The sequence below is a fragment of the Macaca nemestrina genome, chromosome 17 (genome assembly GCF_043159975.1).
Source record: "Macaca nemestrina isolate mMacNem1 chromosome 17, mMacNem.hap1, whole genome shotgun sequence".
NCBI classification, from domain to species: Eukaryota; Metazoa; Chordata; class Mammalia; order Primates; family Cercopithecidae; genus Macaca; species Macaca nemestrina.
The window spans coordinates 54,093,603-54,111,842 of NC_092141.1; the positions used below are offsets into that span (position 1 = coordinate 54,093,603).

Sequence of the window (18,240 nt, forward strand, 5' to 3'; positions counted from 1 at the left end):
GCCTGGCCAAGACGGTGAATCCCTGTCTCTACAAAAACACAAAAAAAATAGCTGGGTGTGGTGGTGGGTGTCTGTAACCCCAGCTACTTGGGAGGTTGAGGCAGCAGAATCACTTGAACTTGGGAGGCGGAGGTTGCAGTGAGCCGAGACCACGCCATTGCACTCCAGCCTGGGTGACAAGAGCAAAACTCTGTGTCAACAACAACAACAACAAAAAGTTCACACTGGCTTCTGAAAAAAATTCAGTATTTTGCTATTGAAATTGGAAAATCATCTATTGGAAACTATTTTAGTACACCGTACATTAAAAAAAATTCAAACTCAGTTTCTTCCCATTAATTATCTAGGCATTAGGCAAACATTCTTTCACTTTTATGCTTCCTTGAATGCTCTAATCAAAGAGCATACCCATTCCTAGACTCCCCTCCTCCCATTCCCATAAAATAAATTAGCAAGTTTGGAAACAAAAGAAAAAAACCAGTGTAATCAACTAAATGTTAAAGAGTTCCAGGACTTTAATACCTGAATTGAACAATTTTGACCGATGACCTAAATAAATTTGGGGCACATGCTTTTCCATCCCAAAGCCATCTGGATAAAGGAAGGCTCAAGACCTTTACATTACCCCCATCAGGACACAGCATCCTATCATTGAATAATAGAAGACAAACATTGACCTAGTTTAGAAGAGCAGATGAAAAGAAAATGAAAACAGGATACATGACAACGGCAAGGAAACCATGGTAACTGGAAGAGATGACTGCTTTGCTTACTTTATTTTGGTCAGAATAATCAGCAAGCTGAGCCTTTAACTCTGTAATCTTGGCCTCTAACAGACGGATCACTTCTTCATAGTCCATTTCCATTCCATGTGCCTGTCTCTGTGCAGCTTCAGCAAGATGAATCCGACTACGCAGGGCTCTTGTTTCTTCAACTACAGCTTTTGCTTCCTAAAGATTTCAAAATTAACGTCATTTAAGAAATATGTAAGAAATACTTCCGAGGTTTACACAAAATATTTTCCCTGCTCTGGAAGTTACAATTCCAAAAAGTCAATATACATATTTTTTTTATTTTTTAATTTGAAAATTAATAGTTATGTTATTTTATTATATGAGGTAGTTGCCTGATCTTACTTTTTCCTTTGTTGATTTCAGTATGGAAACTCTTGACTTCATATACCTAGCATAACATTTTGAAAATAAAGGATGTAGAAGAGTTGAAAATGGAAAACAGAAGAATAAGAATGGGCTCAAAAGATAAAAAGAGTAGGCTACAACAAAACTCAAGTAGGTGGTAGGACTCATGTTCTAAAAAGGCTCTTGTAGTGTCATCAGATGCTGCGGAGAGATTTGTAGTAGTGTTATGGGGCTTCTCCATGGACCAAGTTCCGGAGGCCAAAGTTATCTCAGGGACATCAATCTATCTACTACTTCTCACTTTCGGTTTAAGTCAAAAGGTAGCATTTAGTAGCAAAGTACATAATTGTGTTGTTGAATGCAATGCTCACAAGACATTTATTAAACACATGTTATGTCCCAGGTGCTTCACATGTCTTTTCTTACTTAATCTTTAAAACAATATTGAGAGAAAGACATTACCAAAAAACATTTCATACACAAGCAAACAGACTCAGAGAAGTTATATGACCTGTTCAAGCACACACAGCCAGAATCTGAAACTAGGTCTGCCTGACTGCATCATTAATGCTGTCTTTCTACTGTTTTACTCTGCTTCTAAATGAAAAAACAAAAACTCCTCATACAGCTATACCCTCCACCTTAGGAAGAGGATAGGGTAGCCAAAACCACTTGCTCTCTCAAAATGTAGTTGGAGGGAAAAAAATGTACTTTGGGACTGGGTCAAAGAAAGTCCCCCAGGACACCAATATAATTTAATATGGCACTTCTTATACTGTAAACCATTTCTTTTTATTTACTTGATGCAGAAATCTCTTTTCTCTGCGATAGAACTTTCTGCTCCAATTGCCATGGCTAATATTAAACTATGGCTATTTTAATTTTTTCAGAGCTGTTAAGGGACATTTGCTTTTGTTTGAGCCTAAATACATTTGAAGTGCTGGGAGGGTTAGGAACGCTGGCATATTCTTAAGGGTCAGTTTTTCATTCATACATTCAATACTGATTTATTAAGTATTTACTATGTGTCAGGTTCTGTTTCAGGTACTGGGGGTAGACACTAAACAATATAGACAAAAAGCCTTCCCTCTTGCTCTTTGGAATTTACACTCTAAGTTTGGGGAGACAGGCAGTAAATCAGGGATGAGACGTAAATGTCTCATTGAGAAGATAACTGACCAGAGACCTGCAGGAGGAATGGAGTCAGGATTTCCCAAGGAGAAGCTTTCTAGGAAGAGGGAACAGTTTTCATGAAGGCCCTGAGATGGAGTTGTGCTTTACGTCTTCCAGAGAACAGCAAGGAAGCCAGTGTAGCAGAGGTAGGAGTGGTAGGGTCCAGGAAGAGGGGAGTAGTAAGACATGAGGGCAGAGTGGTAACAAGAGTGAATATAGGGATGGAGGTAGAGTGAAGTGGCAGAGGCTAAGAGAATTTGTAGGCCGTTGCAAGGACTTTTGTTTTACTCAGGGTGAGACAGGAAATGATTGGAGGGTTTTGAGCAGAGAATCAATGTGATCTGACTTAAATTTTAAAAATGTTACTTTTGCTGCTGTGTTGAGAATAGACTGTAGATGGTGGGCAAGGCTGGAAGCAGGGAGAAGAAAAAGGAGACAGGCAAAAAATTAACTGTAGCTTCTATAAGGGTGATAGTGGTGGAGTTGGTGTGAAGCAGTTAGATTCTAAATATAGTTTGAAGGTAAAGCCAATAGGATAGTTCATCAATAGCATTTATTTAGCAGCCACTGCATGCAGCAAATATGTTTATGACAAAAATACAAAAGGGTAAAAGATAACCTCTCCTTTTCTGTCTCAACTTAGAATATCAGGTATGACTTAGATAAATGGATGAATAAAAGAGGATGTTACAAAAGAGAACCATGTGAACAAAGGAAGAGAGACAAGAAGAAATGTGTCACACTGGGAAACAATACTAGATCAATTATGATTGGAGTAGAGACTTGCTATAGGGGAGTAATGGACAAAAAAAGGTAGTGCCAAGGGAGGGAGTCAGGCTCTGATAGAAATGGCAGGCATGACGGGAAAGGAGCTTGAGTCTGAAGAAGACTTGAAGGTTTCTGAGCAGAAAATGATATGAGAAAACAGTGCTTTAGAAAGCTAAATTTGGCAGCAGGGTGCCAGATGGAGAGATGTGGTCAACCGATTGCCTTCTATGCCCTTGACTCAAAGAACTTTATTTCCTTGTATCTGAAAGTAATTGTTTTATAATAAAAGAATACTTTTGGAAAGAAATATCTGGAAAAGATAGGTACATTAACCTAGTCTACCACATCAGTCAATTTCATTCAGATGATCAAGAGAGTCTCTAGTGACACAGCTGGATCAACTTCACACCAGACTGCTGCCGTGCATACAGGAGGTAATGGCTGGCTATGTGCCAGTACTATTCTCAATGTTTTACATCCATCATCTCAGTTTATCCACACACTGCCATGGATGTGTCTATTATTATCCTCCTATTATTATCTGCATTTTATAGACAGGACATTGATGCACAGGAAAGTTAAGTAACTAACTCAGAATCACAAACCTAGTAAGTGACAGAGCTAAGATTTGGCAGTCTAGTTATAAAGTTCACGTTCTTGGCTACTATGCTGTACTACCCTGCCTACTACAGAAAATATTTTTTAAAAATCACTTTTAGATGACAATATTATCAGTGCCCAGTCCTGGCTGAGCTTATGATGTGGTCATTATAATAGGTGTATTTGAAGCTGCTTCACTCTCCATTTTTCATTCAATCAAGCTAAAAAAAAAAAAAAAAAAAAAGCCTCTAAAGAGAAAGAGGAAGGGCAGAAAATTCTCCATAGCTGCAATGAAGAATAACTAATTTGATGATTTGTCTTCTTCACACTCACTTCATGCAGCTTTTATTCCTCTATAAAAACAGCACTTTTATTTTTGTTCAAAGAATGCTAGTTAATTAAATGAAGAATCTGGATGGAATTTATATAGCCATTATTGTGCACTGATGGTAATACAGTGTGAAATGTAGTTGGGTGGTAAAAGATGCAGAGGTTTTGATGCTGAATAAATTCATGCTATTTCTTTTGTAAATATATAACTGTCAGGTTGGTGAATGTGACCCCTTAGCAAAGTTCTAGCCCAGTTACCACTGAATGGCTGTTTAAAAGATTAGTGCATTGAAATGATGACTTTCAGAGGAAGCAGTAAAGAAAAGATAACAGCAGTGTGCTGTATTTAGCAATACAAGATCACATAAATCCATTTTCTCTTTTCCTCTCAGGCTGTCTTCTAATAAATAACTGTACAGCCTCCTATGTCAGTAACAATTGAGCCAGAATTTTCCTGGTACCTCACCATGAGACTGAAATCCTATCAGGGAAAATGCTGTAGTCTATTTACTGATTTACTATATACTAGATAGAGTTTAATTCAGTTTAGCAGGTTAGATGATAAAAGAAAAACGAAGATATAGTAGTAAGTCAGAAAATCCACAAAAGCATTATGCTTTTTAATACTAAGCAGTGTGAGCAAATGTACTAGAAGGGAATCCTGAATTATGAAGTAAAATCTCTAGCTTTTTTTATTTTTTATTTTGGCAACACTGAGGAAATGTCTTCAACTTACACTGTCCCTTGATAAAATGAGGTTTTTCTGCCTCACGATTACATAATGAATCTTTAAAGAAAATCAGCTCGAAGTCTTTTTTGAAAACGTTATCTGAACTAATGAAAATCTTTGTAGGCTACCAATACTTTGGACTTTTGTTGGGACAAAGCACAGTAACAGCTCACACACAGGACAATAAATATGCTATGTGTTTTTCCACATACAGCACTTTTCCCCCACAAGGTAACATGATCTAGAATGAAAAAGCATGGGCTTTGGATAGGACATAACTAGGTTAGAATCTCAGATCAGAATCTTACTTTATAAAAATTTTCTGGCTGTGTAATTTTCTAAGACTCAGTTGCTCATTTTTATAATGGGAAATCACACCTATTTTATTAGTTCAAAACTACTCTCACAAAAGAATTGAAGAAACTACTGTAGTTCTTGGCACAATTTTTTCCTTTTCCTCTTTCTCACCTTGAAAAAAATATACATAATCACCTGTGTGATCAGAGAGCTAGACAAAATAATTTATTAAGGGTTTTCCTGAGGCACTCAATTAGTAACACCAGCTCTTGAACTTTGGAGAGTTGTTTGGAAACACAATTTGCATATGTATTTTTTAATGTTAGCAACAATCATACAAAGCCCTTTCCTCCAGTTATGAGTTGTAATGAATGGCTCCCTACAGTAGACGGAAAAAGCATTAATTGCAGTGGCCCATCTGTAATTAGGCTAACACATTCACATCACCAACTTTAAAAGTTCTGCAATTTTTAAGTTCATCAGTAAATCTTTCAAAACGTCAATAGGTGACAGGAGAAAAATGTGACTGCAAAGAGAAATTGTTTTTGTGCAATGTAACCTATGCTGCCAAGCCCTAAAGAATACTTCTCTTATCAGCTTCCTACATCCACTCTTTGGAAAGCCCTTCTTGGTCTTGGTACTATTACAGCTTGTGAAAAAGATTAAGGGTTACTGCAGGAAAAGGGCTATTGAATTAAAATGCTTAAAAGTAAGTTATATCTAGCTTCCTTAACTTATGAGTCTGATTTGTTAAAATATATATAATATACCTATCAATGGATAATCCCAAAATGCTTTGCAGATATTGACAAATGAAGGTATAAATCACTCCTCAGGCATGAATGTGTATGAGGGAGAATATGAATTCGTAGAACTTTTTAATAAACCTCTGACATATGCTTTCTTTTCTCTTTCCTCACTCCCCCTTCATGATTCATCTAGCCAACTCCTCCTCCTCCTTACCTAACCGGTAATTAACCACTGCGAAGTCTTCATTTATAATGTAATTTGCAGCCATTGCTTAATTTCCATTCTAAACACTGTATTACTGATTTATGTCTTTATCACCTCACGCTTGGGTACTATGAAAATCACATATGTGATCACCCTGCCTATTGTGTTCTTTACTGTAATGTATTCTGCATACTTCTGAAAGACTGATTTCCTCAAAATATTGCTGAAGTACCACCTTAGGTAACAAACCTAAGAACATGGTACATGATAAAATATATCCTCATTCTTCATTCTTCAAAGTTCTCTACTACCTAATCCAAATCAACCCACTTACTAGCTTTAGTCCACTTAACTCTCAGATGATTCCCATATCCAAGTACATTAACTTACCACATTTACCAGATGAAATTTTTCCACTTCCAAGACACTTTGGGTCACATTAATCCTCTAGGTATATACACTTTTCACCTTTTTCCATCATCTAGGTGTTACTTGTCCTTCAAAATCTTTCTTAGATTTCACCTTATCTGTTTTTTCCAGTTTACTTTTGTATAAATGATCTTTCTCTCCTTTTTAATCTTTTATATTTTTCTTCTGTAATTAATCATATATTTAGTACTCTTACTGCTATCTTGAACTGTCATTAAAATGCTTTATTACCCAACTTTCTAAAATCAAAGGGTCTTGACTGCCCAAATTAGAACACAATCTGTCTGAGAGTAAAAACCCTATCTAATATGAGCAGGTGCTCTACTTAACATAAAATGAGATATAACTGAGTTGACAAGCCATGAAAATGACTATTTCATTTTTCATATAAAAAAACTGCCTTAAGGAACTTTACGAGGCAAGAAGCTTTCATAGGAAATTTCTTCAAAAAAGGGTTCAGATTTATGGGAATATTAGAATTACATTTCATTTAACAATTAAAATAATAATCATAAACCATGCTTTGAGAAACACCATATAATAACAGGCAAATTATTTCATTATACTCTTTTTTTTGAGACAGTCTCACTCTGTTGCCCAGGCTGGAGTGCAGTGGTGTGATCTCGATTCACTGCAACCTCCACCTCCCAGGTTCAAGGTGACCTCAAGACATTTGCCTGCTTCGGCCTCCGAAAGTGATGGGATTACAGGTGTAAGCCACCATGCCTGGCTGCATTATATTCTTTTTATATAAATTTTAAAAAAATCTTTTTACAGTATTTATCAAGCAAATAAGACTAAGTGGAATGAAGAAAATACCAATGCTAAAAATGACAATTATACTTGTCAATTTTATTTCTTGTTTTCATTAAATATATACGATTTTAAAATTATGAACATTAGTTTATATTCCTTAAAAATTACAATTTTCGGCTAGGCGAAGTGGTTTACATCTGTAATCCCAGCACTTTGAAAGACCAAGGCAGGTGAATCACCTGAGGTCAGGAATTTGAGGTCAGCATAGCTAATACGGTGAAACCTCATGTCTACTAAAAATACAAAAATTAGATGGGTATGGTGGCAGGACCCTGTAATCTCGGCTACTTGGGAGGCTGAGGCAGGAGAATTTCTTGAATTTGAGAGGTGGAGGTTGCAGTGAGTTGAGATCACACCACTGCACTCTAGCCTGGGTGACAGAGAGAGACTCTGTCTGAAAACAAACAAACAAACAAACAAAAAAAACCACACAATTTTCCATCATGAGAAGTACAGTGCATGTTCTCTAAGACTAAATAATCTTGAAGGTCTTTTTCAACCTTACCTAATCCTTGATTCCACAATTTAGGTAGCAACACTTATTTTTAAAGTGTGTAATAATGACGGATATCTAGAACTTCAAGAAACAAAGATTTTCTTTATTTTGTATGATAAAGTAAAATCCATCCTCATTTTGCAAAGAAAGATAGGTTAAGCTTTTGGAAGAAAAGCAGGTCAATGAGATTATAATTAGCTCTAATTAACCCTCCCAAGAGCTTTCAACTTTTTTTACCTGCAGCTGCCTCACTCTCCAAAAGGTGCAACATTGATTTCTGCCTCTGACCATCAAAGAAAATCAAAGAAACAATTTTCAATCTCCTTTATAAACAGAAGTCCCTAATCAAGGACAGATATAAAAATACAACTAATTGATAAATTTTATCATATGAAAATTGTTCACTATATAAATATCAGTTATAACCCTCTTTGAAAAATATATTTAACCCTGAACAAGTATTTTCTGGTTTAATGAAGACTGACAAAGAAAACAACAACAACAACAACAAAAAACTTTCCTAATTCTCCAATTCTGGTTACACAAAAGGGAAAACTTATAGTATTGGAAATTTCCTTTCATAATTGAAGATTAAACTCTTTTCATTGAAAAATGGTACAGTTCAAAAGCAACTTTTGGGGTATTAAACATTAGAATTCATCTGAAATTTGGGATTTAAGGGAGATCTGGTCTTTAAAACATAAAAATATTCCTTCCAAATTAACCTTTAGAGATTTAATTAAATTGGAATCAAAATTTCATCAAATTTTGTTTTGGAGGAACTTGACCAAGAATTCTAAATTCAAAGCTAGACATAACAAGAGCTAAATAAAAAGATTCTTAAGTTGATGTCGATGAATAAATCAGTGAAAACTGGTAAGCAAATTTTGAAACTACAAGAAATAAAGAAAGAAACAAGAGGAAACACGGCCCAAGAATTTAAGGCTTTCATAAAGCAGCAATAGTTGGTACTGGCCAAAGAGGAGTTAGATAAAACAGTCATTTACCTAATAAATATGTATTGAAAAAGCAACTAGAAAGACCAGATAGCCCCACACAGACCCTATATTATGTAAGAATTTAATCTATGACAATGGTGATAACACAAAACAAAAGTGGTTGCGACAACTATTTGGAAAAACAGTGTAAAGTGTAGACCCTCATCTCATACCATATGTCTAACAAAATAATTTCTTAGATGAATTAAAGATATTACAGGGATGTGCGTAAATATATATCTGAAATATGGCTAGGAATGAACTTAAAGTTATAAAAAAGGAAAAATCATAAAGGCAAAGGTTTGACAACACAAAAACACTTATGTTTAAAAACTTCAAAAAAAAAATTAGACTGTAATCCCAGCACTTTGGGAGGCTGATGCGGGTGGATCACAAGGTCAGGAGTTCGAGACCAGCCTGACCAACATGGTGAAACCCTGTCTCTACTAAAAGTACAAAAATTAGCCAGGCATGGTGGTGTGTGCCTGTAATCCCAGTTACTCAGGAGGCTGAGGCAGGAGAAACGCTTGAACCCAGGAGCTGGAGGTTGCAGTGAGCCAAGATCATGCCACTGCACTCCAGTCTGGGCGACACAGCAAGACTCCATCTCTAACAAACAAACAAACATTAGAAAGGCAATTTGTAGACAGAGGGAAATATGTGCCCCAGAATTGGCAGAAATAGGGTTAATAACTACAGCGTAAAGAGATCTTATAATTACAGTAGTGAAAGGGGAAAAACAGTGATTAAGAATATGAGAGGAGGAAAGAGGAAAAAGCAGTGGTGGGACGGGGACACAGACAAGATAAAGGGCACGTGGCAGGGGCAGCAGAATACCACTAGCAACCACATTAGGAAATCAGCTGCCTTCAATACTGAAGAACTGCGATGAAGTTCACAATTTAATTTCAAATCCATGGTTACAGACAATCTTTGATATCTAATATGGATGACAGTTAATCAAAGTAATATTTTCAAACAGAGTGATTTATTTATGTGGGATTAGGCATGACTAGAGAAGTCTTGTTTTTAATTCTAAAATAGCTTGTGAATAAATCATTTAACACAATGTCATGAGTCCCATACTGAAGTAAGGGACAGAAAGTGTTTCTCACATAGTAAACTGCCAAGATAAGAGTTTTACAGTATCAACTGCCTTATCACTACTTCCTCCTTGGGTAAAATTTACTAGTTTGTCAGCCAAATTAATTTATATTGCTCTAACATTAAGAAATGCAAAATGTTCAGCTTCTAAGTCGTTGTTTAAAATATACTCTCAAAGATGTTCTTAGCAACTGAATAATGGAATTTTAGTGATGCGTATTTGTTTGTTTCTAGTAAAGCAAAGAAAATTATGGGGACTAATGCCTACTTTTCTATATAGATATGCCTCTAACAACTCACCAGCCACAGGGCACCTATTATGAAATGCTTTCTAGAAAGTGATGATTTGGCTCTATTTTTATTTTTCCTTACTAGATTGAGAGCTCCTTGTAGAACTGTATGTTTAGCATTCACAATGACTCCATATAAAGCATGCATTTAAAAATGTTTCTTAAATTCTCTTACCAAGTCTCCCTTATAAGTTACTACAGGGCTGTGTGAAACAATTGATGATAAAGTATGACATGTGATCCCTAAATAGCCAGAAAATAAGTGACTCACAGTATGGAACCTAGAACTTTAACAGCATCAGTTCTAAATAGGCCAACCTACCGTAGGCAATAATCAAATGAACTGGAAGGTTCCTATGAAGAACTGCAGAATCTTCCAACATTGAAAATTCTGTGATTCTAAATTGGGTTCCATATTATAAATAGGATAATAAAATTTATCTTAGAATCATTAAGATGGTAAGATCTTTTCTACAATTAAAAAGACCAACAACTATTTGGAAATGATAATTTTGAAATAGACACTTTTGTTTGCCAATGCTTGCTTAGAAGGCTACATTCACCTCTAATGAATCACTAGGTACAGTTGGTATCTGTGCAAACAGGAATGCCAGCTGGGCTGTCCAAAAGCTATGTGCTGGTGTTCCTTCTCCAAGCTCACTGTCTTCACCTTAGGCAGTTTCTTGGGCAGAGTCTAATGGTGGAGAATACAGGAGTCACTTTCTGAATCACAAAAAAGGAATTAGTGTAAAAAAAATCCAATTAAGTTTGTTTAATGAGTTTCTTCAACCAGATTGCTGTCTATCACTATAAGAGCTTTATAACTTCTTTTCTCAAAGAGATTTTTAAAAATCTTTTTAAAAAGTCTTTTCCAACTTCCAGGTACACCAATCAAAGCTCATCATCATTGGTCATTAGAGAAATGCAAATCAAAACCACAATGAGATACCATCTCACGCCAGTTAGAATGGCGATCATTAAAAAGTCAGGAAACAACAGATGCTGGAGAGGATGTGGAGAAATAGGAATGCTTTTACACTGTTGGTGGGAATGTAAATTAGTTCAACCATTGTGGAAGACAGTGTGGAGATTTCTCAAGGATCTAGAACCAGAAATACCATTTGACCCAGCAATCTCATTACTGGTTATATACCTAAAGGATTATAAATCATTCTACTATAAAGACACATGCACACATATGTTTACAGCAGCACTATTCACAATAGCAAAGACTTGGAACCAACCCAAATGCCCATCAATGATAGACTGGATAAAGAAAATGTGGCAAATATACACCAGGGAATACTATGCTGCCATAAAAAAGGAAGAGTGCGTGTCCTTTGAAGGGACATGGATGAAGCTGGAAACCATCATTCTTAGCAAACTAACACAGGAACAGAAAACCAAACACTGTATGTTCTCACTTATAAATGGGAATTGAACAATGAGAACACATGAACACAGAAAGGGGAACATCACACACTGGGGCCTGTCTGGGGATCGAGGGCAAGGGGAGGGATAGCATTAGGAGAAATACCTAACGTAGATGAAGGGTTGATGGGTGCAGCAAAGCACCATGGCACGTGTATACCTATGTAACTAACCTGCACCTTCTGCACATGCATCCCAGAACTTAAAGTATATATTAAAAAAAAAAAAAAAGCCTTTTAAGATAATTGTAGAGATGGAGTCATGATTTGTTGCTCAGGCTGATCTTGACCTCCTGGTCTCAAGCAATCCTCCCGCTTTGGCCTCCTAAAGTGTTGGGATTACAGGCATGTATAGGAGAATGTACTCTTTATCCAATCTCCCCCAGCAGTTACATCTTGCATGACTGTAATAGACTATCACACCTAGGAAACTGACATGGATACAATCCACCAACTTTATTTAGATTTAACTAGTTTTAAATGCACTCATCAATAAAAAGGAACAACCTAGAATCTAGATGAATCCCAAGGGAATTATTGCTAAGTAAAAAGAATCAATCCCAAAAAATAATATACTGTATGATTTCATTTATACAATATTCTTGAAATGACAACATTATGGAGATATAGAATAGATTAGTGTTTGCCAGGTGTTAGGGGAGCAGGTAGGATGTGGCTGTGGTTATAAAAGAATAGCATAAAGGATCTGTGTAAAGAGGGTTTTTGATAGAAAATAAAAGTTGACATTCTGAGGCCACAGTGACTATCTGAAATGGAAACAGGAACATTTTACTACAGCATGCTTTTAGAACAGAAAAGACTGACAAATATATGTATTTTTCTTCTTTTTCCCTCTGAAGATGAGATAGCATCTTAAAACACCTACTAGTGCTATATGAAAAGCTAGTAAAAATTTAGATCACTAAAGAGAAAAAAGAGTGAGAAATCATATCAATTCTAAAAATTAGAGGCTTTACTGCTTTTTAAATAAATACACAAACAATCTTTAAAAGTGTGAAAATGTGAAAAGTACTTTAGGAATCACTTATTATTGTTGTTCCTTTTAAAGATATATTTAATTTGTTGCTTCATCTGAAAACTAAGATAGCTCACGTCAGCTGCACTAGCTGTTACTTGATTCATGTTCAACCTCAATTGTCCACAGAGAATCCTGTCTTGATTTGACCTTACATTTCTGCCTCAGGACTTCACGCTCTCCTCAAGAACTGAACCCGACCTTTACACAGGTGAGGCCAACTACAACTGGGCTTATCTGAACCTAGAGAATTTGCCAAATGCTTAAGATCCCACGTTTCTTTAGGGCAAAGACTGGTTGAGACAAGCTAAATATTTTGGCTTTGGACTGTTCACCAATTCATTGCTGCCTTAGGTCATAATACTATGCTGAAAGAAACTTTAAAAACAATGTAAGTGTGAGAGTAGGCTTTAGAAAGCTGTTGATCAAAGGAAGTTGCTAAAAGAGTGGCCCATGCCTGTTAAAAATTGTTAGAACTTGAAGAAAAAATAACAACAATTTCATGGGAAATTGTGCTCATGATTTTAAACTTAAGTTCGGTTATTCTGTAAGACATAAAAACTCAAAAAAAAAAAAAAAAAACTTGAGTTTTAGAGAACAGTACAGCTAATTCTTTTCAAAACAGTAGGTATTCTGGTAGCTATCCCTGATTGAATAAAACAATGAAGGTGATCCTTCCAGTGAAAAATGAGCCCTTCACATCCTGTTTTAATAATTAGGTTATCTACATGTTTAAGGAATTCACATGGGATGATCATTAGTACTGTACTAGCTTGGTGTAAAGATCTTCAGAAGGATATCAAAGGAAAGAAACTGCCAAATTTCATACAATTTAAGTTTCTAGTTTTCAAAAATTTTTAAGAGAAGAGTTATACACACTCTGTAATTTTTAAAGACTCATTTATTGTGAAAAAAGAAATCAATCTTTGGAAAAATGGAAAGGTATTTTCACTAAAGCATAGGTACTCTTTCATTAACAATAGGTCTGTATCATCAAAATCCTTTTAACAAAGTAATATCAATCTATATACATAAGAAAAGCTGAATAGTACCCATGGCCAACATATTTTAAAATTGGATACTTTTAGGGTTGATTTTGGGTAGTCTACTTTTTTTTAATGGTGTTTGTTTGTGAAATGAATGGTGTTTCAGTATGTATGCATGTAGGTTTGTATACACAGATGTATACATGTATTTTTAATTATTTTTGTTTAAACTGGAAACTATACACTAAGTACTACTCTGAATTCACACATTTTTAACCTCAATCTCATTTGTCTTATTTTGTTGATTGCATCATTACAGCCTCTCAGTCACTAAATTACAAATCCTTGACTGTTGTCTCTCCTTATTACTGCACATTCTATCACTGTTATATCAGGTTGACTTTATCCTCATGGTGTCTTTTGCATAGACCTTTTTGGTATATTACTATTTATGATTACCCAGTTAAATCCTCCATTGCCTATTGCCTGGACAAAGGCTTCTCAAATTTTAAGGTGCAAACAAATCATCTGAAGACTTATTAAGTGCAGAGTCTGATTCTATAGATCAGGAATGAGACCTGAGACTTTGCATTTCTAAGTTCCTGATTGCTCTCCTGTTGCTGACCACTCTGAGTAGAAAGCATGTAGAGTTCTACATCAGCATTTCTAATCACAGTAGCCACTAGTTGTATGTGGCTACTGAGCACCTGAAATATAGCTAGTTGACTAAGGAACTAAATTTTAAATTTTTAATTTAATTTTAATTAGTTTGTATTTAAGTTTAAAAACTCAAGTAATGTAAGTTTTTTCACAAATAAGACTGTATTGTTTTGGCACAACTAAGATATTAAGATATTTATTTAAGATATTATTTTTAAGATTTAATATATTATTGTTGAACTGTAATGTCTGTGTCAGGCACATGAGTCATTTGAGTAGTATACATAAACGCATAACTCATGTGGTCAGTGTCAAAAAATTAATTAATTATAAATCTTTTTTTACAACTAATATGTACACACAGTAGGTTTATCTGAATATTTTATGCAATCAGCATGAGTTACAATGAAACCTAGGTAAATCATATTAGTAATTAAATTAAAATACTTATTTTTATTAGGCTACAATTATTTTTTATTTTTTCTATTTAGTAAAAATTTGTCCATAAAATAAGTATGGACAAAATTAAATTTAAATTAAAAGTGAAGACATACTACTGATGTAGAATAAAATGGAGATAAATTAGCTAGTAATATTACTGGAACAATGCCATTGCAGTTTGCAAATAGTGTGTCTACTGTATAAGATAATTCTGAAATATATAAAAAGTGAGCAATATTAATAGTCATTTTTGCAGATTAATGGTGAATTTGATAAGAAGTTTCCTATTAGCAGTAAAAAAAATCAATAAAATTAGTCACCAGAAGTAAATGTCCAACATTTGTAACTATAAAATGGCTAGAATTTTTGCACAAAAAAGAAAACCAGTTTTAGATTGAGATAGTAATTTCAGTTATGACAAAACTACTGGGAAACATATTTTATAAAAAATGGAGGACATTCAATTAAGTAATAAAACAAATGCCCATCAACGATAAGAACTTCCTAAGAATATCAATGATCAATTGATTAAAATAGCTTTCAGTGGGCCATATCCTACAAGAGACACTACCAAATTCATACTTCAGGCATGTACTGCCTCAAAGGGCGTCCAAACTTATAAAATGTTGTTGATTTGCAGCCTAAAAAAATCAAACTTGCAGTGTAGATATCTTTAACTCTTTTATATCTGTCAAAAAAGACTTTCAGGTAGATAATAAAAAACAAATTTTCATGATGATAAATGGGGCTCCAGCTATATTGCATCAAAAATTTAGATTTATGAATCCCATCAACAAGTGGGTGAAGGATATGAACAGACACTTCTCAAAAGAAGGCATTTATGTGGCCAACAAACATGAACAAAGCCTCATCATCATTGGTCATCAGAGAAACGCAAATCAAAACCACAATGAGATACCATCTCACGCCAGTTAGAATGACGATCATTAAAAAATCAGGAAACAACGGATGCTGGAGAGGATGTGGAGAAATAGGAATGCTTTTACACTGTTGGTGGGAATGTAAATTAGTTCAACCATTGTGGAAGACAGTGTGGTGATTCCTCAAGGATCTAGAACCAGAAATACCATTTGACCCAGCAATCCTCTTACTGGGTATATAACCAAAGGATTATAAATCATTCTACTATAAAAACACATGTACACGTATGTTTATTGTGGCACTGTTCACAATGGCAAAGACTTGGAACCAACCCAAATGCCCATCAATGATAGACTGGATAAAGAAAATGTGGCATATATACACCATGGAATTCTATGCAGCCATAAAAAAGAAAAGAGTTCATATCCTTTGCAGATACACGGATGAAGCTGGAAACCATCATTCTCAGCAAACTAACACAGGAACAGAAAACCAAATACTGCATGTTCTCACTCTTTAGTGAGAGTTGAACAATGAGAACACATGTATACAGGGAGGGGAACATCACACACTGGGGCCTGTCAGGAGATGGAGCAAGGGGAGGGAGAGCATAAGGATAATACCTAAAGCATGTGAGGCTTAAAACCTAGATGTTGGGTTGATAGGTGCAGCAAACCACCATGGGACATGTATACCTATGTAATAAACCTGCACGTTCTGCACATGTACCCCAGAACTCAAAGTAAAATTAAAAACAACAACAAAATTTGAATTCATTGATTTTCAAAGAAGAAAGAGGCTGCTTTATTGTTTTATTCCACTGTATGATACATATTGAAAATATTTGTGCTCAGTTTTCTTAAGCTGGTTTTATGACAAGCATCATACAGTTGCTAACACTGTTTAGTATATGCACGTAAATTCTATGAGTCATCAGCAGTTGATAAAACTGTTAAAAGAAAAAAGGAAGACAATACATTTTCTGATGCTATGTTATTTGCCAATACTTTTTGGCTGAGATATGAAAGAGATTTACAAAGATTTTCTGTACTTTTAACTCCAATTGAAGGTTTTCTTAAACAAAAGGAATGTGCATCTAATATTCAGTAACCAGACAAAAGAAAATGGCAGTGTGATTTACATTTTCTCATTAATATCACAGTGCATGTAAATGAGTTAAACTACAAACTACAAGGAAAAGGAAAGTTTGTTTATGAAGCTAGATAAGTATAAGAATTTATAGTGAAATTGAACCTTTTCGTAATATAAATAAAAAATAATGATTTTACCTATTTTTCTACTATAAGGTAATATGTAGATCTCAATTATTGATAGTGTTACATAAATTGGCTATGAAAACTGAAAAAATTTTGAAGTGTGCTTTCTTCATACTGCCAAATTTAGAGTTGCTTTCATTATATGTAACACTCCTTGAATTTGATGCTAATATTTTTTGTAGAGTTGGGGGTTCTCCATGTTGCCCAGGCTGGAATGAACTCCTGGGCTCAAGCGATCTGCCTGCCTTGGCCTCCCAAAGTTTTGAGATTACAGGCATGAACCACTGGGGTTGGCCAGTTTTTTTGTTTGTTTTTGCGACAGGTTCTTCCTCTGTTGCCCAGGCTGGAGTGCAGCGGCATGATCATGGCCCACTGCAGCCTCCATCTCCCAGGCTTGAATTTTATGCTAATAATACTGAGCTGACAATAATTAGTGAGGGTACTTAACAGACGTAGCTTTGAAAAGATCTTGCTTAAAAACAAATTCCTCTTAAAAAATAAAATAGTTTTGTTAGTGTGGATATAAATATTAAAGAAAAAAAGATTTTTGGTGTTCAGTTCAGTTATCAGAAACTTTTAAAATAAGTTTGGAACAATTTGAGTACGTGAATTCACTTTTTCAACCGTAAATTTTATTAAATCTAAACACAGATCCAATATTTCCACTGAAAATTCACTGTAAAAATTAAGATGTGCTCTAAATTTAAAAAACACTAGATTTCAAAGATACAGTATAAAAAAAGGTAAAAATATCTCATAATGAATTTTAAAATATTATTGCATGCTAAAGTAACATTTTAGATAAACCCAACTAAATAAAACATATTAAAATTAATGTTACCTGTTTCTTTTTACTTTTTTTTAAAAATGTGGCTGTTAGAAAATATAGCAATATATCATGGTTTTCATTATATTTCTAAGGGACATTGCTGTTCTAGACTATTACGACAGCCTTTTATCTGATCTTTGGTTACTTCTCAACTTGCTGTCAGTTTAACCTTAAAGTATATCCTTCATTTATCCCTTCATCCATTCACCAAATGTTTGAGTACCTAATAACAGCTATTATTGTAAGATAAATCAGAGAACAAATCCAAGATAGCTGTCTTCATGAAGCTTACCCTTCAGATGGGGGACATAGATAAAGAGCAAAATGTAAGTAAATTATTTAAGATGTAAGATAGTAATCAGTTATACTAAAAGAAACTCCTCCACACACAGTAAGGGTTAGAGGAATGATGGTGCAAAGAGACCAGATGAGCTGGAGAATGAGTAGAAGGGTGGAGGGGAGAAGTGTGGAAAGAGCTGAGGTACTTTAAAAGGAGTGTTAGGGTGGGGAAAGGACAGCAGGTCATGTAGGCCCTCATAGGCTTTAACAATTACTTGGAGGTTTCTACTTGCAGC

General features: G+C 35.0%; 1 protein-coding gene across 11 annotated transcripts in view; it reads right to left on the reverse strand.

Moving 5' to 3' along the window:
* LOC105476766 (syntaxin binding protein 4) overlaps positions 1 to 18,240 on the reverse strand; it is a 197,755-nt gene that overhangs the window by 91,633 nt on the left and 87,882 nt on the right. For 9 of the 11 annotated variants that reach the window (XR_984222.2, XR_984221.2, XR_984220.2 and 6 more), the window contains one exon: positions 774 to 950. Coding sequence is in view for 8 of the 11 variants with exons in the window: in XM_011732940.2 (XP_011731242.2) it covers positions 774 to 950 (177 nt within the window). In the remaining 3 variants the exon portion in view is untranslated. Of the gene's footprint in view, positions 1 to 773; positions 951 to 7,980; positions 8,016 to 10,687; positions 10,819 to 18,240 lie in introns of those variants that run through there. The other 2 variants (XM_071082936.1, XM_071082935.1) reach the window with 2 other exon arrangements.